Source organism: Pleurodeles waltl, chromosome 3_1 (genome assembly GCF_031143425.1).
Source record: "Pleurodeles waltl isolate 20211129_DDA chromosome 3_1, aPleWal1.hap1.20221129, whole genome shotgun sequence".
Taxonomy (NCBI): domain Eukaryota; kingdom Metazoa; phylum Chordata; class Amphibia; order Caudata; family Salamandridae; genus Pleurodeles; species Pleurodeles waltl.
In genome coordinates this window covers 1,457,100,553-1,457,122,466 of record NC_090440.1, presented here as the reverse complement: position 1 = coordinate 1,457,122,466, position 21,914 = coordinate 1,457,100,553, and the positions used below count along the sequence as shown (strand labels likewise).

General features: G+C 42.4%; 1 protein-coding gene across 3 annotated transcripts in view; it reads right to left on the bottom strand.

The window, feature by feature from the left end:
• Nucleotides 1-21,914, bottom strand: part of AHDC1 (AT-hook DNA binding motif containing 1) — a 300,426-nt gene that overhangs the window by 74,712 nt on the left and 203,800 nt on the right. For all 3 annotated transcript variants that reach the window (XM_069225031.1, XM_069225033.1, XM_069225032.1), the window contains exon 3: nucleotides 1,084-1,121. In XM_069225031.1, the coding sequence (XP_069081132.1) occupies nucleotides 1,084-1,121 (38 nt within the window). The remainder of the gene's footprint in view (nucleotides 1-1,083; nucleotides 1,122-21,914) is intronic.

The following is a 21,914-nucleotide window of genomic DNA, read 5'->3' as shown; positions in this document are numbered from 1 at the left end:
TTATCTACAGCATCAACTCTCAATGTTGTCTGGGACATTTTTTTTTGCCAACATACTGTCTACATATGCAATCTCCAGTTTAGATTGTTTTTATCCCCATGCTGCCAACCTAAAAGTAGGTCTACACATGCTGCCCCTTAGGCAGATAGCTGCTGCCCTCTAAGCAGGGCCTAGGTTTGAACTGCAGGGTTTTAGTGTTCTGCCCTACTTAAGAATGGTTTATGTCTGTTGCCCCCCCACCACTGCCATAATGTGTCTAACTTTACTGCCTCTGCTCCTCCCCCAAAAGAAGGTGTTGGTTTGCTGCCCCAAAGTAGGGTCTTCATTTGCTGCCACCCAAGCACAGTCCACATTTGTTGCCCCCTAAAAAAAAGTCTACATCTAATGTCAACACCTCGTGCCATCAGGAGCTATATGTGCTGCTCCAGAAACAGAGTCTTTGATTACCCAAAAGTGGGTACAATTGCTGTTCTCAAACAGAGCCTACATTTGCTGCTGCTCAAACAGTTATTGTTTGCTAGATATCAGTGTTGTGGCTAACAGTTAAAGACATGCAGAAATTAGATATTTAACAGTTCCTCTTACAAATAGAACTGCTGACGAGTCTATCCGGACTTAGACCATGTGGGAGGTTAGATCAGGGACAAAGGCATCCTGAATTGGCTTGTTAGGGGGTGGGAGTAGAGGTTGGAGATGAAGTTGAGAGGGGTGGAATAAATTTGTCCACAGGTGGTGCTCTACACGGTTGCAGTGGGGTGAAGAACGCGAGAAGGAACCAGACAGTGACAGAGGAACTGTGGCAGAAGGGTGTTTGTTAGTTAGGTCCTGTAGCATCAGCCTTCAAGTCATATAATTTGATCAGCATACAAGACATTGTCTTCCAAAATTACTTTGGCAGTCTTTTGACATAGATCCATATCGGGGAGCTTACCTTGCTCCACCAAATATAATTCTACTGTGCTACTCGTCCTTCAAAAAGCATTTGCCATCGCAAAATACTCCTACACTTGATACCAGTGCCTTCAATATGCTCAGTACAAATAATACCACTCAGCACACCCTGTGTGTTGCTGATGATCTCACCTTGTCCTATTGTGTTTTGCGCCCCATGCTTCATTTCTCTGTGGAGAGGAAAAGACAGATTCATCAGGTCAAATATTTTAGAAACCTTCCAAAACGCAATTATTTGCTTAAAGAATATTCATACAAGTTCCCACTTACTTTTATCAGAAAGGGTGGAACGAGTGCATGCACGAAAATTCTCTGCAGGGGATATTTGCTCTTTGGGTAACCTCAGTCAATTACAATCGTCTCTCATGGCACACATGTTTCTCCTGACTTGACAACCACATCGACCACCTCACAGACATGCCATGCAAACAAATTATATCCGCTGCCACTCAATGTCAGAACACACAACACCTCCTTCAAGTCATGGAACAGTCACACAAACTAAATAGAATACAAAAGGAACTGGATACAAAATAAAGCAGTGAACTCTCGAAGTTGATAACTTAAAAAAGAGACCAAAAGTAATGTTGTTAAGCTGAAAATTACGAAAACAGCAGCACATAATTGCACAAGAAAGGACTAACAAAAAGAACATTAAATAAATGAAAAACGAATAATGAGCTTAGATACGACATATGTAAATCTGGAGAAAATAAACCCAACAAGGGATACAGTCACCTTCATAAGTGACTGTCTCAGTCCATAGACTAACCTCTACTGCCAATCTAGGGGTACCCTGCCACCCTGAGGCAACACTATCGATGTTTCTCGATGCTTTCATCAAACCGCATGCTCCTCCTGATCATGAATGCGTGTGCAAGCTACAACAAATCATGCAGTTCATTCCATTCTTGGGTTATAATCCTCTAAATTCCCTGACACAAAGCCTATCAGTTATGCCGTGACTGCTGGTATAAGGGTTGACGAGAGAGCATTGGGAATAAGACGAAAATGTAATAAGTAGTGACACTTAGAGAAGTCGAACCTTTTTTGATGTAGGTGTTATAGTTCAAGACCAAGCAGATCAAGTGAGTCAGTGTGAAGCTACAACTAAGACAATATCCTAGATTGCATTTTGACCTCCTCGAGTACTCTCAAGATTAGATGAGTAGAAATGATGATAAAGACGAATTTTCCTGACCAGTCCATCACGAGACTGTTCACAGCGAAGCCATGGGCTTGTCACTCAGGCAGGAAAGTTTCAGCATTTTTAATCAAGTAGAACACCGCAGGTCTCACTTTGGGTGATCATGAGCCTAGCAAGTGAATTTGTGGATGGGAAAGTGAGAGCGGTGGAGAAAGGGAGCGAGAGTGTGTGTGGGTGTGTGTATGTGTGTGTTTTCTACATAAGCCTGTCAACTCTTGGGTTGAACACTGCTGCAAAGTTAAACTTCAGCATTAGGGTCTCCTACCAAATAATCAACACCCTTATCTCTAGAGTAGCCAGCAAAATGAAGGGTAGCTTCCCTGAGTAAAACTGAGTAATGGGTGTTTCTGTACGAATCAAGTCTGCCTTGAATTTAACCACGGGTAAGTAGTCTTTCAGGGCCAAGAAAACGACATTTAACATATCTGTTCCATAAATTCATTATGGCCAGATCCCAATCGGAGTGCTACAAACTTGAGCTCTTAACAACACAGCCTAACCCATATCCCACCACCTTGGAAGGTGGAAGAAGCTGCCCACTATTAAACTGGGAGCATGGATCTGAAGGAAAGGCCTAGCAACTGATCAAATAGCTTTACCACTTCATGCCTGTATGCAATATAAAATGGCAGCTCACTCCACTGAATGAAGGCCCAAAAACCTCTGAAATCAGCAGGTTATCAAATGCCCCCTCTACAAGAGCAACTTCTCCAGTCTCGTGGACAGCCTTAAAACTCTGGGGATGAAAGGGCTTTAAGTATCGTGGACAGAAATGGCCTTACACAATGAAACCTTTCAGAAAAAAAGCAGAGAGGGTTTTGATAGTTCACTGTGAGCCCCACACCACACAGGAACCAAAACATTAAGGTCCTGCTGATCTGGATCGGCCCATACAGGGTGTTAGCATACAGTATTCCCAATAAGGTTACCAATGCAAGTCCTGAAGCCAAAGAGCCACCACAACGTTCAGGATTCTTATGATAATTGTTGAGCTATACCTAGGCCACAGGAGAGTACCTTGTACTCAAAGTCCCTGTCTCCCATGGTTAACTGCCAGGAGAACCACCACGGAGGACAACTCTAGCTGGAAGAAGGCATCAGGGACTTGGGATGGAGGGAAACAGTTAGGAGAGCCCACACTCTCCTGATAACAATTAATGCACTGGGACATATTTTGTTCCCGCTATTGGGGCCCTTAAAGGTCTCTTTGGATGACACAGAGAATGAGATTTATGGAACTTGCCACAAAAAAGCCGTTTTAGAGCTCACCCCCTTCAGTCTTCCTTTGCAAAAAGAAAACCGACTTTTTCTGTGGTATAGGATGACCCTCGTCCTGCATACATCGCAACCTAGCACAGAGGGATAAAGTGAACACTTACTGGCTTGCCTCTTAACAAGACATGCAGTACTTTGTACAAGGCATCTGGTGCTAACTGCTCATGGCACAATATATGTTGTTTAACTGTAGATCTTGAAGCATAGGAGAAGAGAAAGACAAAAGATGAGGCAGGCATACCCACATTCTACTTATGCAATTCTCAGTCACCCATCCCTACTGACTGATCTGCAGATCACCAGGCTCCAACCAGAAAAAGCTTCAGACTTGGTAGGAGAATCTTGTCAAACTTCACTTGACCATCCTCGGTGATTTTAACAACTGGTTTGATTAAGCAAGCAGACTGTTTACTGGGAAACTGACTAGTAAATTAGAATTCCTAAAACGAAAACAGCATGTAACAGACTACATCTACTTCATCTGGCAGATAATAAGGCTGTTTTATTCTCTTCTTTATTCCAGAAACTGCGCTGCGCAAGCCAACCACTATGTAAGACCAGCGTTCAGCGACACAACTCAGGAAATCCAACAAATGAATGGCACTCTCATCCCTACTTGAGAAATCAAATTTAGTGAGACTAGACATCAACAACTTCACAAAAGACAAATGTGGAGAGACTGCTCTTGATAAGCCCTCAACCTCTTTCAGAGAACAAGCACTGGTAAAGGCAACAGGTCTCATCAATACGAGAACAACAGGTGTTGTCATTGTTAATGTCTTTTACTATGCGTTACGTAGTGTTGTGGATGTGTGTGGAGTGGAATTATGTGGGTTGGACTGGAATTGAGGGGGACTGGAGACAGCCGTGCATCAAGCTCTGCCATCATCAAACTATATAAGAAAAAAAAATGATATGTCTGGTTAAGTTGTGCAGAGATAAGGCTGCAAGAATTCTGCAAAGTAATTAACACTTTTATGTAACTTAAGGTTATACTTGAAATATCTTCTTGCGTTACATAAACTGACTCATTTAAAAAAGTGCTACACTTCTTGAAACACATAGAAAGTAGTACTAAAATAAAAGGATTTAGCATTCTAAAGCTGCTTCTACGTTAAAACAGCATTTTTTGGTCTTTGGTTGGTCTATGAGTTGGGAATGATGTAATATTTTAAACTCCAAGATGGCCGACCGTACTCAAGTCTCGATCTAGCACTAATGTATGTGTGTTTGGGGATAATCTGTTGAGCTTGTTCCATTTTAGCTTTTTATTTCGAGATATTGGAGTCTGAGTCTGTCTGTGAATTACTTCATAGCTGTCAGGTTTTCAATTAGTTTGTGTGTGTCATTTCCGTTTGTGTGTGTCATTTCCGCATGAGTGCTCGCGCACAAAGCAAGCAATGAGGAGGAAGGGGAAGGGGGGATGGGTCAAGCAGCAAATTGGGAGGAAGTTTGGGGACAATCAAGCAACACCAGAATGCCCAGCAAATGTGGCGAGATAACAAGTAGCTTGGAGCGAGTGAAAACACAAGCGCTCGTCTGAAATGCTCATAAAGAAAGCAAAGAGTAGTTCCTAAAACAGTTGCTAAAATAAGAGCAGTAGACGGATATTACTAATTGGTCCATGCTGTCGGATAGAGGTAATCACTGGATGAGGCAAGACGCCTGCATGCCACTGAAAAATGGGGGGGAACGAATAGGAGAATGACGAAGCCGGCAAATGGGAAACCTACAGGCGGGCTGAAGCTGACAACATTTATACAACATGTCTTCTCGAGACAGCACATATGCCATTTAGAGCGAGACCTAAAAAGGATGTAGCATGGTTTTTCACACCATATGAAATATTGCTTGGCAGAAGAACATCTGCACAGAATACAACCTTTACTACGTGGACTTTCCTCTGTATTACACTTATCCAGCAGTCTTTACATTGCAGGTAAGTACCATGCAGGTAAATGATTCCCTATGAGTTTACCTTTTCCAGGTTGGACTTCACTTTGCAGGCAAATGAGCAGGATAAGGGAGTGATTACGGTCATTTAGGGGTAAGTTTTATTTTAAGATTTAGGGGTGGATAGAGGTGAAAGGGCTATGAGTGAATTTAGAGTAAATGGGGGAATGGGTGATTATAGGGTCAAGGGGTGTGTAATGGTAAAGGGGCATATGGTTAATCTGAGGGATTTAGGAGTCATAGTAGTAAGGAATGAGTGAATCTAGGATAAAGGGAGGAAGGGATGATTTTAGGGTTAAGGGGTGAGTAATGGTGAAGTGATGTAAGTGTGATTTTTAAGGGTTTAAAGGCGGATAAAAGGAGGTAAGTGTATTTTTAGTTTTGTGGGATGGGTAGATGTATAGGGTTTATTAGGGTTCAGGGGTGAGTAGAGGTAAAGGGAGATAAAGGTGAATTCATGGTTTGGGGTGGGGGCAGTGAAGGGAGGGAAGGCTCAATTTAGGGTTCAGATGTGGATAAGGGCGATAAGGGCAATTTTATGGTTTAGGAAACATTAGAGGTGAAGGGGTAAGGGTGAATTTAAGGTAAACAAGTGGGTTAGAGCTAAAGGGTTTGTTAGTGTTTATGGGTGGGAAGACGGTGGTTAAGGAGATTTAAAAAGTAGTGGGCTTAGAGGAATACCCCGCAAAACATAAGGGGTTTGGGGTGCCAGCCCCTCAAAAATTAAACCGAACTAAAACAACGAAAAAGCCTATATAAAAAAGCATGAAAATATATTGGAAATGCATATTTGAATTATTACCCTACAGGGTATTACGTGTTGTAACGGTCAACACACCGTAATGCCTGTGGAGTGAAGACCAAAGCTGTAACATCTGATATTCAATCTGCGAACAGGCACAAATAAAGGATGACATATACTAACTGCATCTTAAAAGCCAACACAGTATGTTGGATGTAACAAACCACTTCACATTTAAAAGATGCGCTACACAAATACACAACCAAAACGTATGCTCTTCATGCATCCTACCCTCTTCACTGCTGTCACAGTACCAAGCCACTTCTTACACTAAACTTGTAAGTACAGATATCACAAACATATGTTAGTTATATCATTTGTATAACACTGTCTGAAGGATATTCTCCGCTTTTCTTTTTGGGTGTTTAATGTAACACTCTAAGTGGCTAATGGATACCCAGCTCAGCTATTCTGAAAGTCTCCTGGAGCTCTTTTACGCCTTTAATATATTACTTCTTTGACACACCAAAAGTGTGGCATGTTTGGCTGTTCAAACAACCTACAGAGGATTCTCTTTCTGCAGATAATAAGCTATTTTTAAACACCTCAGGGTGTGGTTTGCATTCTCATACAACATTCCAGCACTTCTGCAACACATTAAGACACACGCAGTTACTCAAATTTTGGTCATCCTACAGTACAATACTTGCCTACTGAGAATGATCACATCAAATATACTTTGTGTTTTTGCCGTCCCTCACATGAGAATATTTTCAGGTCTTGTGTGAATTTTAAGAAACTTTGTTTACCACAAAATCACCTAACACCGCTGTATAAAGACAAGCTCCTAATACCCTCAATATCTACAACCCCAGCACCCGAACTGAAGAAAATTTAAGGAGTAGGGTGTCTGACTGTCAATCCACCAAGATTTTAGTGAGAGCTTGTAGCCACAGCAACGTCACCCCCATTTGGGTAGCAGCAATGTCCAGATTCCATGACCTGTTGTCTTGTCAGATGCCGGTGGGAGAAATGAAAAGCCTCCTGTTAGGTTGTCTGCTGCTGAAAATGATCTACATGAGGCAGGAAGCTGCTTAGTACTGCTGTGCCTCCTTTCCCAGACAAAGAGCATGGTGGAATCTGCTGCAACAGAAGGCGGTGCTTTCAGAGTGAAGTGCTGGAGCTTTCAGTGAGCTGCTGAGCCATTACCAACCTGAAATTGTGGAAACTGGAGTCTCAATACGGTGCACTGCGTGGAGGAAGGAGTACTTTGTAAACAAAGCTCATCCTCTTCTGGTGTAATATCAAATGTGAGGAGTCACCAAACGCACTTCAAAATGGCAGCCAAATTGCTTTGGACAGGTACCCAAGCCTCCAGAATACAAGTGTAATGAGGTAATTTAGAGGTATCTATGCTATTACGCATCTGCTACTCACAGCAAAGTCGTAATCTCTTGAACCAAACCTAGTTGAAAAAATGCAGAAACCGAACGATTCTTTTTATTGGCCAATATCCAATGCCCGTTTCTTATATAGACTCATGAACAACCGTTGATACTGTTCACAACTTTACATTGTTAGAGAAACTTGGAAACAGAGAAGAACAGGACATGTTACACTGGACTGCCTCCTTCCTCAATAATGAAACCTTTACTCTATCTCCTCCTCTGTACTATGCAACTAGTGGCTGATGTCCCTCAAGGAAACCACATTGTATCTCTCCTCATCAATATGTACCTCAGCACCGATGTGTATCTCTGACCTCATCACCTCCTACAAACAAAACTACTACAACTGCACTGAGGCCATGCAAATCATTTTACAGCTCTTGTGCCATTGGCTAATTCCTCCAAGCGGGATACTACTGGATACTCAATGAACACATTGAAAACTAAGCTACTCACAAGCAAAAAACTTGAACCATTGCTCTTCCATTAGACACAGGAACAAGACCCACTACTAAACCCTTCTGCCCAAGTAAGGAACCTGCACGTGAATATGAACTCTAATTTCTGCCATGCAGTACATGTAAACCAAGTAAGGATAGTTACTTCCTTCAAACAGTACATGCCACTGCTGCCTTTAAAGCTTTCACTTCAGAGCACTGCCTTACCTCCATCCCAGCCTACAGAGGATACAGAACACAAATTCTGGACAATTACTTAATCTACATATGCAGGCTTGTATCTCACCGGCCATCCAATTTTAACACAAACTGCAGGTCTAGACATATCAGTTTTAAAGTAATGTATGTAACCCATTGAACCATCTCTACCACAGCACTACAGTCCAGTTAAGACCCTTCAGTGACAACCTATTGCTTTCTTTTCTCCTAAACGCCAGACTCAGTAACTCTATACTCTCAAGCATCATAATAAATGACATCTACCTCACTTGTTGGCTATTTCCCTTCTTATAACAGTATTATGTTAGCCACCCAATGATTAAACTGCATCCATGACCACACTTTTCTGCAGCATCTTATTGTTATGCCCATGGCTGGCTACTAGTGCAGCACTGCAACAAAAGCATGTTACTGATCCTCATGCACCACACCTAATACTTCCCAGTCGGCAAAACTACAAGTCACACCCTTTCAAACACGCAATCTGATAGACAGTGTTCATTTCGTGTAACCTAATTTCGGGGTCACTGGAATTATAGGACAGGGGAATACTAATTTTTGAGGCAGGGTTGACTAAATTATAGAGCAAGAAAAGGCGAAATTACAGTGTGTAATGCAGCACATTTCATAACAGTATTACTGTATTATTTTGTCCTTTTTACACTTTAATACTGTCTGGGCCAAAGGGTCACCTCATTAGTAACAAGTTAACATTCAAATACAGCACTAGGCCCTTGAAGGGTAACTAGTCCACTTTTGTGAATGACCTTCCACTGTGTAGAATACAGTTTTGATCTGCCTGAACTAGAAACAAATGTCTGTTTTGTTCAGGGGTGTGGAATTCCTATAGCCCAATGCCCAGAACATATTGTTTGGGGTCAAGGACAACAAGATTTCTTGTTTATTTTGTCCTTGGGACAAGAAGGCCCAGCCCCCTGTAGCACACACCCTTTGGCTGCCAGTTTACAGTACTACATTATGGAGCAGGGAAGGGAATTGTCTGCAGCTGAGGCAATATTTTTGTCCATATGCTAATACTGTTTGAGCTTGTATCTGTGGTTCATTAAGTATTTATTTATTATTAGGGTGAGCGATCCAAATACATGGTGTAAGCTTGGACTGCAGTACTGGGAGTAGCTCCAGTTAAGAAAAAAGAAAAAGGGTACACATCCCAGAATGCTCTCTGATCAGATGCAGATATTTGCAGAAGCTTGAAAGCAAGATTGACAATTCTTTGCTTTCAAAATAAAATGTTCACAAAAATATGCAACTAGGGAAAAAAATGTTTTGCTAAATTACTGTGAAGTTTTAGGTACCATTTCTTTGAAGGATCGTTCAGTGAGATGTTTAAAGGCATGCTATTCTTTCCAAAAATATTCACAATGGAAAAATCAGTGAAACCAGTTTAAACAAGATGATGAGAAACATGAAAATAAACTAGCACTGGCAAAGTCAATCGGTCAGACATTGGTGGTCAGTCTTTTGTTTTTGTCAATGTGTGTCTTATTTTGACATAGCTTTTTTAAAACTTTATTGTTCTGGGAACTGCTGGGTCCTCACCATTGTAACAAACATTGTCAAAAAGCAAAAATATGTTTTGGTCTCAAAATGCACACATTGCCCCAGTAATTTCTGGCACAAAGCAAAACTACTTTGTGTGCCAATATGCTCCTTGTGAAAAAGCAGATTACAAGCACTTGTTGGTCTCATCAGTGGCTGCACATACAGAGGCGCATAAACTACTCCTCATTCCACACTAAGTCAGAGGAGAATTTTGACAATCTCAATAGAGGAAACATTCTAAAATTGATGGGGGAAATAAGAGACTTATCCCAGATCTCATCGGTAGACCTCCTTTCTGTTGAATTTAAACCCCATCCACTTAGGAGAGACCAAGAGGCCACTCCAACCACATGGTCCACAGCAGGTCTTGTGCATCATCTAATTTCGTTTTCCACCATTTTTTTTATACATGGGGCATTGAACTATAACAAATAGACCGTCCTCGCTACTCAGGTCCGTCGCGGGCCCCTCAGGTACCGCAATAAATCAGTGCTAAAAGGGACGACAGGAGCAGATACAATCTCTGCGGCTTTGGGAAATCTAACAGTTGTGAAACATGATGGTGAAACAGGAATAGGCCATATTCTTTGGGCCTCTAAAGAACTCCAGTCTCCTATACCGCAAAAATGACCCTGACAATAGTCAAAAGGTCAGGAACCAAGGTGCAGTCAGACCATATGTTAACATCTGTTCATGGAATGTCCACAGCGTCCAATCGATTTTACATGCTCCAGAAGTACAATCTTTTTTCCAGGAGTATGACATCATCTTACTCCAGGAAACCTGGAGGACTGAGCCAATTGCGGTGTCCGGGTACAATGCTTCACACAATCCAGCAAGAAGCCATAGCAAATAAGGTCACGCAAAAGGAGGCCTGGCAACCTTGGTCTCCACGGCTCTCATATGCCACAAAGTTTCAATCAACAGAGTCAAACTGGATTCAGGCAACCAAGGTCACATTACGTTGATCAAAGTACAGCCAATTAGAGTTAATCTCTTAAATGTGTATTTTCACCCAAAAAAAGCTCAAAAGGGAGGAAAAGTGCAAACTTTGGGTGAATTCATTAAGACCATAAAAAGACAATACCATGATCCTATATTTAGCTTCAGTGGCGATTTCAATCTTAATCTGTTGACCTCAAAAGGAGGAATCACAAAGAACCGAATTGCAAGTGCTCACAGGAAACAGCTTGTGATATTAGGCCTAACTTTACTAAACGGAAACAGTGAGAAGGACTTGCCAGCATCTATAACCTTTGTAAGCAGGAAAATAAGCTCAACTATCGATTACAGTCTCATAAACAACTCTGCGATGCCCCTGGTGAGGAGCTTTCAAATTAAATGCAGAGCGGAGAGCAACCATTTTCCACAAGCATTGCAGTTGGCACATAAACCCGAATTGCTGCATCCCTCGAATGACTTAATGAGACCTCCAGCCATGTTTAATCTTAAGAGATTGAAATAAGCGTGAGAAAGGGATAGCGGCAGTGATGGCTGAGGTGTATCAGATGACAGGCTCCCTAGGAGAGAGAAAAACCGTTTGCAGATATGCAACAAAAAGAGCCTGCTCTCAAAGGGGGTTGGGACGAAGACTGGGTCATGCTAAATTGCAGTTTGCTGGCAAAATTTCCGGCCACTTCCAACTCAACCTTCCAGGGATTGGCCTCTGTATCAAAAAGGGATCGAGTTAGTCAGCCCTGGTTTAAGAAAGCCTTGCGCGTCCAGAAATGACAAATTGCACAACAAACCATGAAACTGGTAAAAGCGATCCATCAAGGAGAAGGCGGAGATAAACTCACCCTGAGGGCCATGAAAAAAAAAAGTATTGCTTAGATTGTTGGTCCGCCAAGAAAAGCTTTCAAGAACATTCTTGGTCCAAATTACTGTGGGCAAGTCGAATGCCAACCAGCAAACTCTTATGGTGGCTGGTGAACAAACTGGCATTGGTTAAAAACAGACATCACAACTTCGGGATAGACCGAAATGCCTGGAAGAGTCATGTCAGCAGTCTGCATGGCTGACAAATAGGCTGACAAATGGCAGAGAAACATAAGCCAAGCTTCCACCCTTAATGAAGGGGATTCAACCATCCATGAGCAATAACCAACTGCCAAGTCTCCAGGATGAGGGGAATCTTTTGGACATCTCGGAGAATGAAAATCAAGATCAAGTCTGGAAGCTAGCACAATTAGCCGGTCTGATTAAGAAGATGAAGTCCGAAGGGGCAGCTGGACCAAATGGGCTACCAAATGCAATATTGAAAGGTGATCCAGAATATTGGGCACAGTATTTCCTGCTGCTTTTCAGCTCCATCGTTTGCGCCAACCGGATCCCAGAATCATGGAGATGCAGCATTATATATACCATCTATAAAAGTGGAAATCCTACCCTGCCTTCAAGTTATCGGCTGATAGCCCTCACCAATACGGAAGCCAAGCTACACAGCTCTTGCTTGTTACAGCATCTTCAAACCAGGGCTGATGAAAACAAGCTACACCCGAGATTTAAAACAGGCGTCAGGGCAGGCATGGGAACGTCATCAAATCGAATCGCACTTTTCCTTATTGTGGAAAAGGCCAGCCACAGGAAGCTGGGCCCTTATGCATGTTTTATCAATCTCAAAACAGCCTTTGACCGGGTTCCCAGGGAAAGATTGTGGTCTAAGCTGGCCAAATGGGGTATCCTGTATAACCTACTGAGGGCCATCATAGATGTTTACACTGAAACCTGGGTCCAGATTAAAATCGTAGATGGTTCAAGATTAACATACAGAATACCCACAAAATCTGGCCTAAAGCAAGGCTGTGTTCTGGCTGCAATTCTCTTTAATCTATACCTGGCAGATCTTGCTGGCACGTTAGCACAGGTAAACAGTCTTCCCCCGGTGTTAGATTCAGAGAAAATCGGGTTCCTACAATATGCAGACGATATTGTATTGTTGAGTCATACCCCAGAAGGTCTGCAACGGAGTTTATCAGCGCTTAACACTTTTATGGCCCAGCAAGTCCTAGAAATAAATCTGGGCAAAACTAAACTGATAAGGATCCTTGGGGCAAATTATAAACCGTTCAAATGGTACCTGGGAGGGAAAAAAGTGGAGATGGTGCAGTCATATAAATATTTAGGAGTCTACCTCGATCCACGCCTGAAATGGAAGCGCCATCTACTGTCGATCAAGGCAAAGGCCAACTCATTAACATATAGCTTTAAGCTGCTTAGGAAGCTGAATTGTACAAATTGGTCCCATCTTTTAAAAATTATGTCAGCACAGCTGCTTCCAGCAATTTCTAATGGGACCGAAGGATCGGGAGATTCGTGCATTGAACAACAGTTAAGTTAAAGCATAAAAGGCAGTTTTTAAAACCACGAAAAGTGCCTCCACAGCCCAGGTTGGACTGGAGATGGGCTTTAAAAAAAAAAAACAGAGTTTCCAGCGACAGGGCGTCTTTCTTAAAGCATCATGGAGGCTACGGGCGGCAGAGAATTCCTCCATACTCCACTCCACTCCTGTTGGCATGAACTGCAGGCGCAACAACCCTGTAACAGGAAAGGAACTTGGGGAAGCTACATAAACCAGGTTATTATTAGCCTGGGAATGGAAGCAGTATGGAACTGCAGCATAGGGAAGTCCGAATTTAATATAGAAGTCAACATCGCTGTTCGCTCCCTCTCGCTCATTACAGACAAAGCCATCTTGGCCAAAAGACGGCATGCTTGGGCAGTCTTGGGTCTTATTCGACTTTGTCCCCACAGGAATCTCTAGCTGAGCACTTCTGTTCAAATCAAACATCGATTCCTGCTTTATCGTATGGCATTCTGCGACACCAAAGTCGATCGCCCACCCTGGAAAGATCAGCATATCGACCAAAATTGCCACTTATGCGGCTACAAACAGGAATCATTGCTGCACGCCTTTTGCATCTGTCCGCCCTCTTGGTATGAAAAGAAGGAAGTTGCAAAAACCTGATTTTCTAGCCAATAATATCCGCTCTCGTAGTTCGGCTGTAGTAATTTGGCTGAAGGGTAAGTCAATTCCATTCTGCAGCAGGGGGGTAAAGTTTTTACAACTGCTCCATAAGAAACTGAATAAGGCGGACTTGGGAAAATTGCTTTAGGACAGCTCGTAAGGAAATAGTTTAAATGCCTTATGTTTCAAGATTGTAGATTTAAACTTTATCTATGACCTACGAGTATACTGCTTTTTTATTTTTTCTCTTGGAACAGGCAGTCTCATTGAAAAAAAATAGTGCCCTAGTTGTCCAAATTATAAATGCAAGCTAATATGTTTTGTATCTATTGATATCTGTTTAAAACACATCTAGGATAGTAGATGTATGTAGATATATTAATGACTGTAATGAGCCCGAAAATGGCTTTCAGCAGCCTTAGTTTTTAATTGTCCTTTGACATTTTTTAAGAGTCAATTTTTATTTTTGTAGTATGTTTATCATGTTTTATACTGCAATGGTTTTTATTAATCGAGCAATAAAGTACCTATCTTATCTTATCTTGCTAGCACTCACAGTGAAGCCAGCTGATAGATGGATAGAGGGAAAGAATGAAATTTAAGAAAAACAAACAGTCTTCGTTAACACCAGACCTAATTAGGGGCCCAATTGTTAAAGAAAGTCCCAAAAGTGCACCCATGCTATATGTCTTTGCATTAGTTCAGATTTACAGTCAATGAATACACATAAATTAATTCAAAATTTCACTTTTCCTTTAAATACTTTTTCCCAACCCTGGAAGATGTTTTACCTCTGCCCTTGTCAGGAGTACATTTCCAACCATTCCCAATATGGAAAAAGATTAAGGAAGCGCTTGTGAAAGCCTATAAACAATACAAGCTAGTAGGTTTGCACAGACTTCAAAGGGTAGTTTAACCCTCAAACTTTTGCTTCCTTCTGCCTCCAGCCCCAGCAGTATGTAGATCTACACAAAGGTGGCAAATTAAAGAAATTGCTAGTATTCAAGCCCTACTAAAGTATTAGCCCAGGCATAATGCTTTTATCCGAGCTCTTATATTATGAGATCTCAGCCATAATGTGTTGCCGCTCTACAGGTCACCAAAGGGACAATTAGATTTTTTTTTACAGGACAAGTAGATTTATGAAGGGACATGTCCTATGGACAAGTACAAATTTTAATAAATTCCACACCCCTGAATTTGTTAAAATATGTAAATACTGCAGCGGATGATGGATAAAGTGGGAAATGTAGCAAATCTATAGTTATGTGGAAAATGCCACAGCAGCATAATTACACAATTTCAGTGGTCATACCAAATGTGAATCAGAGTGCTTTGATGACTTGTCAGCAGTAAAGAAAATCCATATCCAATCTACGATACATAAGTAAAGCCTTTACTCCTGAAAGGGTGATCCTGAACCGACTTGCGCTTTTGCACTTTTCAGTTCACTTCTGATTCTTGTTGGGTTTTTTTCAGGACTCTACCCTGCCTCTCCTAAAATGTGTAGTACTGGTTCGCTTTTGCGCTTAAGTCCTTGATACAGGATGGTACCTAAGATGCACCCAGCCTCTCACTAGCACCACAGTCGAACGTGAATGAGGATGGGTTTCACCTTCCCACTGTTCTTATTTCAATGAGGAGCAAAAAGCTTAGTTTGAAGAATAGGGCATCGTAGAAAACCTTATTGGCCCTAGGAGGATCGACTGAAAAACATAAGCTCCTCAAGTTCTGGGCACTGCCAGATCTGAAACTAGAGCAGACATTAATGGGGAGGAGGTTGGGCGTAAGTGGACCCAAGCCCTCGACCATAGCTTATTTAATTAGCTGTTTAGCACTCCTCAAACCTCATGGTGGGTTTGCCTCATTCCTCCCCTTGGGGGGTACGCAAAATTGAGCAGTGTTCATCGTGGGTTTGGGGGAAGTCGGATGGAGTTGAACGAATACAGTTGAGATAGGAGGGAAATAAGATAGGTCTGCACAGATAGAGAAACAATTTGTAATTTGTAAATCTAGGACCCAATCAGAATAGGATTTAGAACTACAACTCAATGAGAAGGTTCTTAACTCACCTATTAACATAGCCCGAGTGCTTAAGTACCTTAAAGAGTCAGAGGCACAAATGCTTGCATGCAAAATACTTATCTGGTACAGTCTGCTGTACCAGAATGAGGCGCACAGACAGACTGTAATCAGCTGCATCACTTGAATACAAAGGGGAAAAGGAGTGGATAGGGGAGTCTTACAAGGTGAAAAATGCATTTTCTGATTATTCAATACTCAGTTAACTACAGAAAGCAGATAACTGTACTAAAAGTCTATTTAGGAGGAGTTCACCGATAATCTGCTACTTCAGCAGTACTGTGTACTATTACTCTGATGGCAACCAAAGTGTCATAAGAAAACAGAGCAAGCATTTACAATGCAACCATTTTTGCATTTGCTTGAGTTAGAGGTATTGGCATTCTAAATTCATAACTGGACTTTCCTTGCCACATAAATTGGTCCACCCTGCCTCATGATTTCGTCTTTTCCTCCCATATAATTCCCTGCATACAACTTTCATTTACCTTCTTCCGCTACCTGATACAAAAAATATAAATGTTGCCATTTAGCATCTTAATTTAAATCTCCTATGCTAATTCCAATAGAATACCACTTTCATCACTTCACCAACAGAGGTGCTGGCTGGATAACACAACTTCCCCAAAAAAGACATAAGATAGCCACAGAGGGGAAATAAACTAGAAGGGTCACCCAAAAATATCAAGAGTGTTCCAACAGTCATGGTGTAATAAAGATGTTAAGTTGGCCTGAATTGTGGTCATCATTGTTATAAGGAGAGATTATTAAAACATATACAATTATATAAACCTTTATCAGAAATAAACTTCTGGCATTAGACTGTAATGCCCAAAACAGCCCATACAGGGCACCATTATAAAAATATAATTTGTAAGAAACATGGTCATGTAACCATATTGTTAGCCCCTAGATGGGTTAACCCAATGAAAACGAGCATTTGCAATGCAATAGATCTCGCACTTTCCTGAGTTAAAGCTATTGGCACTGAAAACTCATAACTGGACTTTTCTTCCCACACAAATTGGTCAACCCTGCCTAATAGTTTCATCTTTTCCTGCCATATAATTCCTGTGGCCCAGCATTTAGCTAAAGCACTTCCATTTAGCTTCTTCCTCTATTTTAAAACATATACAACTGTCATATAAACCTTTATCAGAAATAAACTTTTAGCTTTAGAGCGTAATACTCATCACAGCATAACAAAAATATCATTTGAAAGGAAAAGCAATGACTGCAATTTCAGTAGTAAAATATGGCAGTAATTAGATTTGAGTGAGGTCCATAGGTCTCTGGGCCCCGGTGCCACTGCACCTGATGCTCCATTGATAACTACACCTTACGATAGAAAGGGGATGGGGCAGAAAAAGATAAGCGAAAGGAATACAACAGACAAGAGGAAGAAAGAGAAGGGGTCGCAAAGAAATAAGAGAAAGAAGGGAAAGAAAGAACAAGAAAACACAACTAAGAAGAAATAGAGCAAACATGTGAGCCAAAAAAGAGAAGGAAGCTAGAAAACGACGGATAAAGAGGAAAACATAATGAGAGAAGTGTGAAAAGAAAGAGAAACTTGAACATTAGAGAAAAAAGAGAGATGGTGAGAGAAACAAGCAGCGAAAGAACCAGGTCATGTATGTACTGACATTTCCCCACAGACACAGAATGGGAAAGCCACTTCAACACCTCGGGTTTGGACAGGTAATTTGTGGCTTCCACACACAGGCTGGAAAAAGAGGGATTTATAGTAAAATAAAATGTGAATTGACAGATAAAGATAAGAAAAACACCAAAACACAAAAGGAAGAAAGATCTAAAAAAAAATAACAAAAAATAAAAAAAGTGAAAGGACGAATACCGAGTCAAAGGAGAGAGCACATAAAGGCCAAGAAAGAATGAAGATAAGAGAAAAAAAAGGTGAAAGAATAAAACGCCTGATGAAGAAAAAAAAAAGGATTGAGACAAGGAAAGAAATAACCAGGTTTTGGCGATTTTGAAAGGAGGTATCAAGAGGAAAAAGGGAAATAAAAAAAGGAGAGGAGTACAAATAAACAGTTGAAAGAAAGAACAGAAGTCAGAGTGTGGAACAGCAGGGGGCACGGCAAAACAGCAAGAAGTGCATTAGCAGAGTTGTATGTGAACCCCAATACAGTAATATTGGGGCACTTCAGAGCTGGATTGGGGGTATACACAGAGCTGTGTGCCGGCCCAGTGCTGGGATAACAGAAAGGCATTGTTGAGGAATGGGAAATGGAGCGCCGGGCAATTCCTAGTATTGGCATAATATGGCGCTACAAGTTAGGGTTGAGGTGTACTGACAGAGTTGTATGTGGGCTGCAGTACTGGAATAGTAACAGGCACACAAGGTCAGATGTGAGGTGTGTTAGATCGAGGTATGTGTGGCACTTAGTTTTGGCGTGCCATTGTTGCCGAGTGTTAGCATGGAGGTGCCCTGGTAAATCTGCGAGTGGGGGCCAGTATGGAAGTAGCACTACCTCTGAACCATAGAAGCGAGGAATCCTGAAAGGTGCGTGTGTGTGTGTGAGCCTTAGTACTGAGAAGAAATGTGCACTGAATGTTAGGATTGATGGATTCTGGGGGAGCTGTGGTGGTTCCCATCAACAGAGGCGTTGGATGTTATGATTGAGGTGCATTGACTGAGCAGTGTTTTGCTCTTTTGGGTCCAGTATTGGCTTGGCAGTGGTACTGAATATTAGAACTGAACTGCTGTAATTGAGCTGTATGTGAGGGGGGTCCCAATATAGGAAAGGAAGTGACTTAGCCTGGGTAGAACTGACGTGCACTGATGGAGCTGCGTCCGAGGTCCTAGTACTGGAACAGCAGAGTATACTGACTGTAAGAACTGAGGTGCTCTGGCAGACAGCATGCGTGGGGTTCTGGCACTAGCACAGCTGAGGGCTTGGAGGGTGTGAACTGAGGTGCACTGATGGCGCTGCGCCTGAGGTTCCAGTACTGGAACAGTAGACTGTACTGACTGCAAGAACTGAGGTGCTCTGGCAGACAGCATGTGTGAAATTCCTGGCACGGCTGAGGACTTGGTTTGTGTGAACTGCGGTGCACTGATGGAGCTGCGCCCAACGTCCTAGTACTGGAGCAGCACAGTGTACTGACTGCAAGTACTGAGGTGCTGTGGTAGACAGTGTGTGTGAGTTTCCTTGCACTGGCATGGCTGAGGGCTTGGAGTGTGTGAACTGCAGTGGGCTGATAAAGCTGCCCAAGGTCCCAGTACTGGTGCAGCAGAGTGTACTGACTGCAAGAACTGAGGTGCTCTGGCAGACAGCGTGTGTGGGGTTCCTGACATTGGCACAGCAGAGGGTTTGGAGTGTGTGAACTGTGGCACACTGATGGAGCTGTGCCAGAGGTCCCAGAACTGGAGCAGCAGAGTGTACTGAATGCAAGAACTGAGGTGCTCTGGCAGACAGCGTGTGTGGGGTTCCTGGCACAGGCACGGCTGAGGGCTTGGAGGGTGTGAACTGTGGTGCACTAATAATGCTGTTCTGAAGGTCCCAGTACTGGAGCAGCAGAGTGTACTGACTGCAAGAACTGGGGTGCTCTGGCAGACAGCGTGTGTGGGGTTCTTAGCACAGCTGAGGGCTTGGAGTGTGTAAACTGAGGTGCAATGATGGAGCTGCAAGCGAGATCTCAGTATGGAGCAGAAGTGGGAACTGTCTCTGAGGACTGCGGAACCCTGGTAGAGCTGGGTGCCTAAGCTATAAGCAATTACAAGCGACCCTCTTCCCCTGCTCTCAACAGACAGGCAGGCACACTTGGCAAAGAAAATCCAAGCCAAGGAAGGGCAGGAGCCAGGCAGCAGAGAGAGGGTGCAGAGAGCCCACTTAGACATATGTGACCAAGATAACAGCCTGATTTATAGCCTTGTTTACACCTAGGCTCAGAGGAAGAGTGTTCTGCAAATGAAAAGGGAAGCTTCCCTGGACAGGAGCAGGAAACAAAGTAAAAAACAGTTCCCTACAGACCAAATAAACAGGACAAAGCATAATTGTACAGTAGTTAGTCCCTTCTGCTCCCACACAGAAGGAGGGACAAAGAGGCATGACTGACTGCTACCAAGCAAGGATTTTTAAATGACACTGACACTAACAAATGAAATAGTTCTAAGCTCACAGAAGTAGACTTAAAAGTATACAAGAGGTCGTACGCTTACGCTCAACCTAAAAACAGGAGAAAATAATTGAGTGTAACCATATACTTAGCCCCTAGAGGCATTTTCTATGGCTAGCAGGCCTACTGGAATGATATTACAAACAAGGCCTTTGAAACAAAACTTCTCCCAGCTATAAAACAAAAGTTGTAGCCATGAGAAAGCCTAAAAGACACTGAATAGTGGGAGGAGTTATTATTTTGGGGTCCCCACTAAGCTAGTGTGGGGAATCAGATATGATGTAGACCAGTGGTTCCCAACCTGTGGTCCGGGGACCCCTGGGGGTCCGTGAAGCCGCCACCGGGGGTCCGCAACTACTCAGAAAATTAAATAATATTAACTGTTTAGGTCCCCAGCTTTCAGTAATGACTCAGTGGGGGGTCCCCGGATTTCAATAAAGATTCAGTGGGGGTCCCCGGGCTCCAGTGATGATAAAGTGGGGGTCCACAGAAGTCCAAAGGTTGGGAACCAATGATGTAGACAGAAAGAGCATTTTGAAGGTGGTCCCATTCTCCTAGGCCCTGCAAAGCATTGTTGGGCGGGTTTTCGTGCCACAAATATTATAGTATGTTAACTGCAATGCTCAGAACAGCCCTTAGAGGACACCACAATAAAAACAGCATTTGGAAGAAACATAGTCATGTAACCATACAGTCAGCTCTTAGAGCATAACCACATGAAAAAAGAATGGGAGAAAGTAATACAGGGTAACCATGCATTTAGCCCCTAGAGGGCACAGTGCATTACACATTTTTAAGGCTAGCAGGACCATTGCTAATATATTACAAACATGGCCCATAAAACGTAACTTCTCAGCTGTAAAACAAAAGTTCTGGCCATGAGAAAGCTTAAAAAGACAATGCATGGTGATGGGGTTATCATTTTGGTGTCCCCACTAACACTGTGAGGACCCAGAGATGATGCAGACAGAAAGAGCACATTGTGGTGAATGTTTTGAACATGGACCGATTGTCCTAGGACCACCACAGGCTGTTATGACAAAAAATGTTTTGCAAAAGTAATGCCCTGCAAACCTTTATGGGACAAGTTTCCGTGCCACAAATATTTTAATATATGGATATGATTGTGATGCTTAGAACAGCCCCTAGAGGACACCACAATGAAAATAGCATTTGTAAGAAACATGGTCATGTAACTATATAGTTAGCCCCTAAAGGGCATAACCACACAAAAAGAAACTGACAATAAATAATACAGTGTAACCATATATTTAGCCCCTACAGGGCATAGTGCATTACATATATTTAGGAGTAGCAGGCCTATTACAATGATAAACAAACAAGGCCCTTAAAACACAAGCAACTCCCAGCTGTAAAACAAAAGTTTCAGCCATGAGAGAGGTTAGATAGACACTGAATGGTGGGAGGGGTTATTATTTTGGGGTCCAGACTAACCTAGTGTGGGGACCCAAAGATGTAGACAGAAAGAGCAAGTTGCCATGAACGTTTTGATGGTGGTCCTAGGACCACCACAGGCTGAGTTATGAGCAAAAATATTTTGTAAAAGTAAATCCCTGCATTATGGGTCGAGTTTTCCCGAGTGCAGTGAATATTGTAGTATTGGCTCTCCCGCTGTGACTGGAGAGCCACTTTCACTTTGAGGATTTCTGTTTTACGTAAAGCATTCACAAATTTCAAGTGCTTTAAGGGGAGAGCCATAAGAAATGACTCTGATTAGGTAACTGTGAACAATGTGACCAGAGATCCAATACCGCTGATTGAGTCACACTGTTGTGCCTGTGAACGCCATGGCCGCCAAGCAGCACGAAAGGGAGACACAAAAGAAATAGTTTGCCCATACTGAAGTATATCGGCAATCGAGCAATAATCCATGTAACAGGGGCAATAT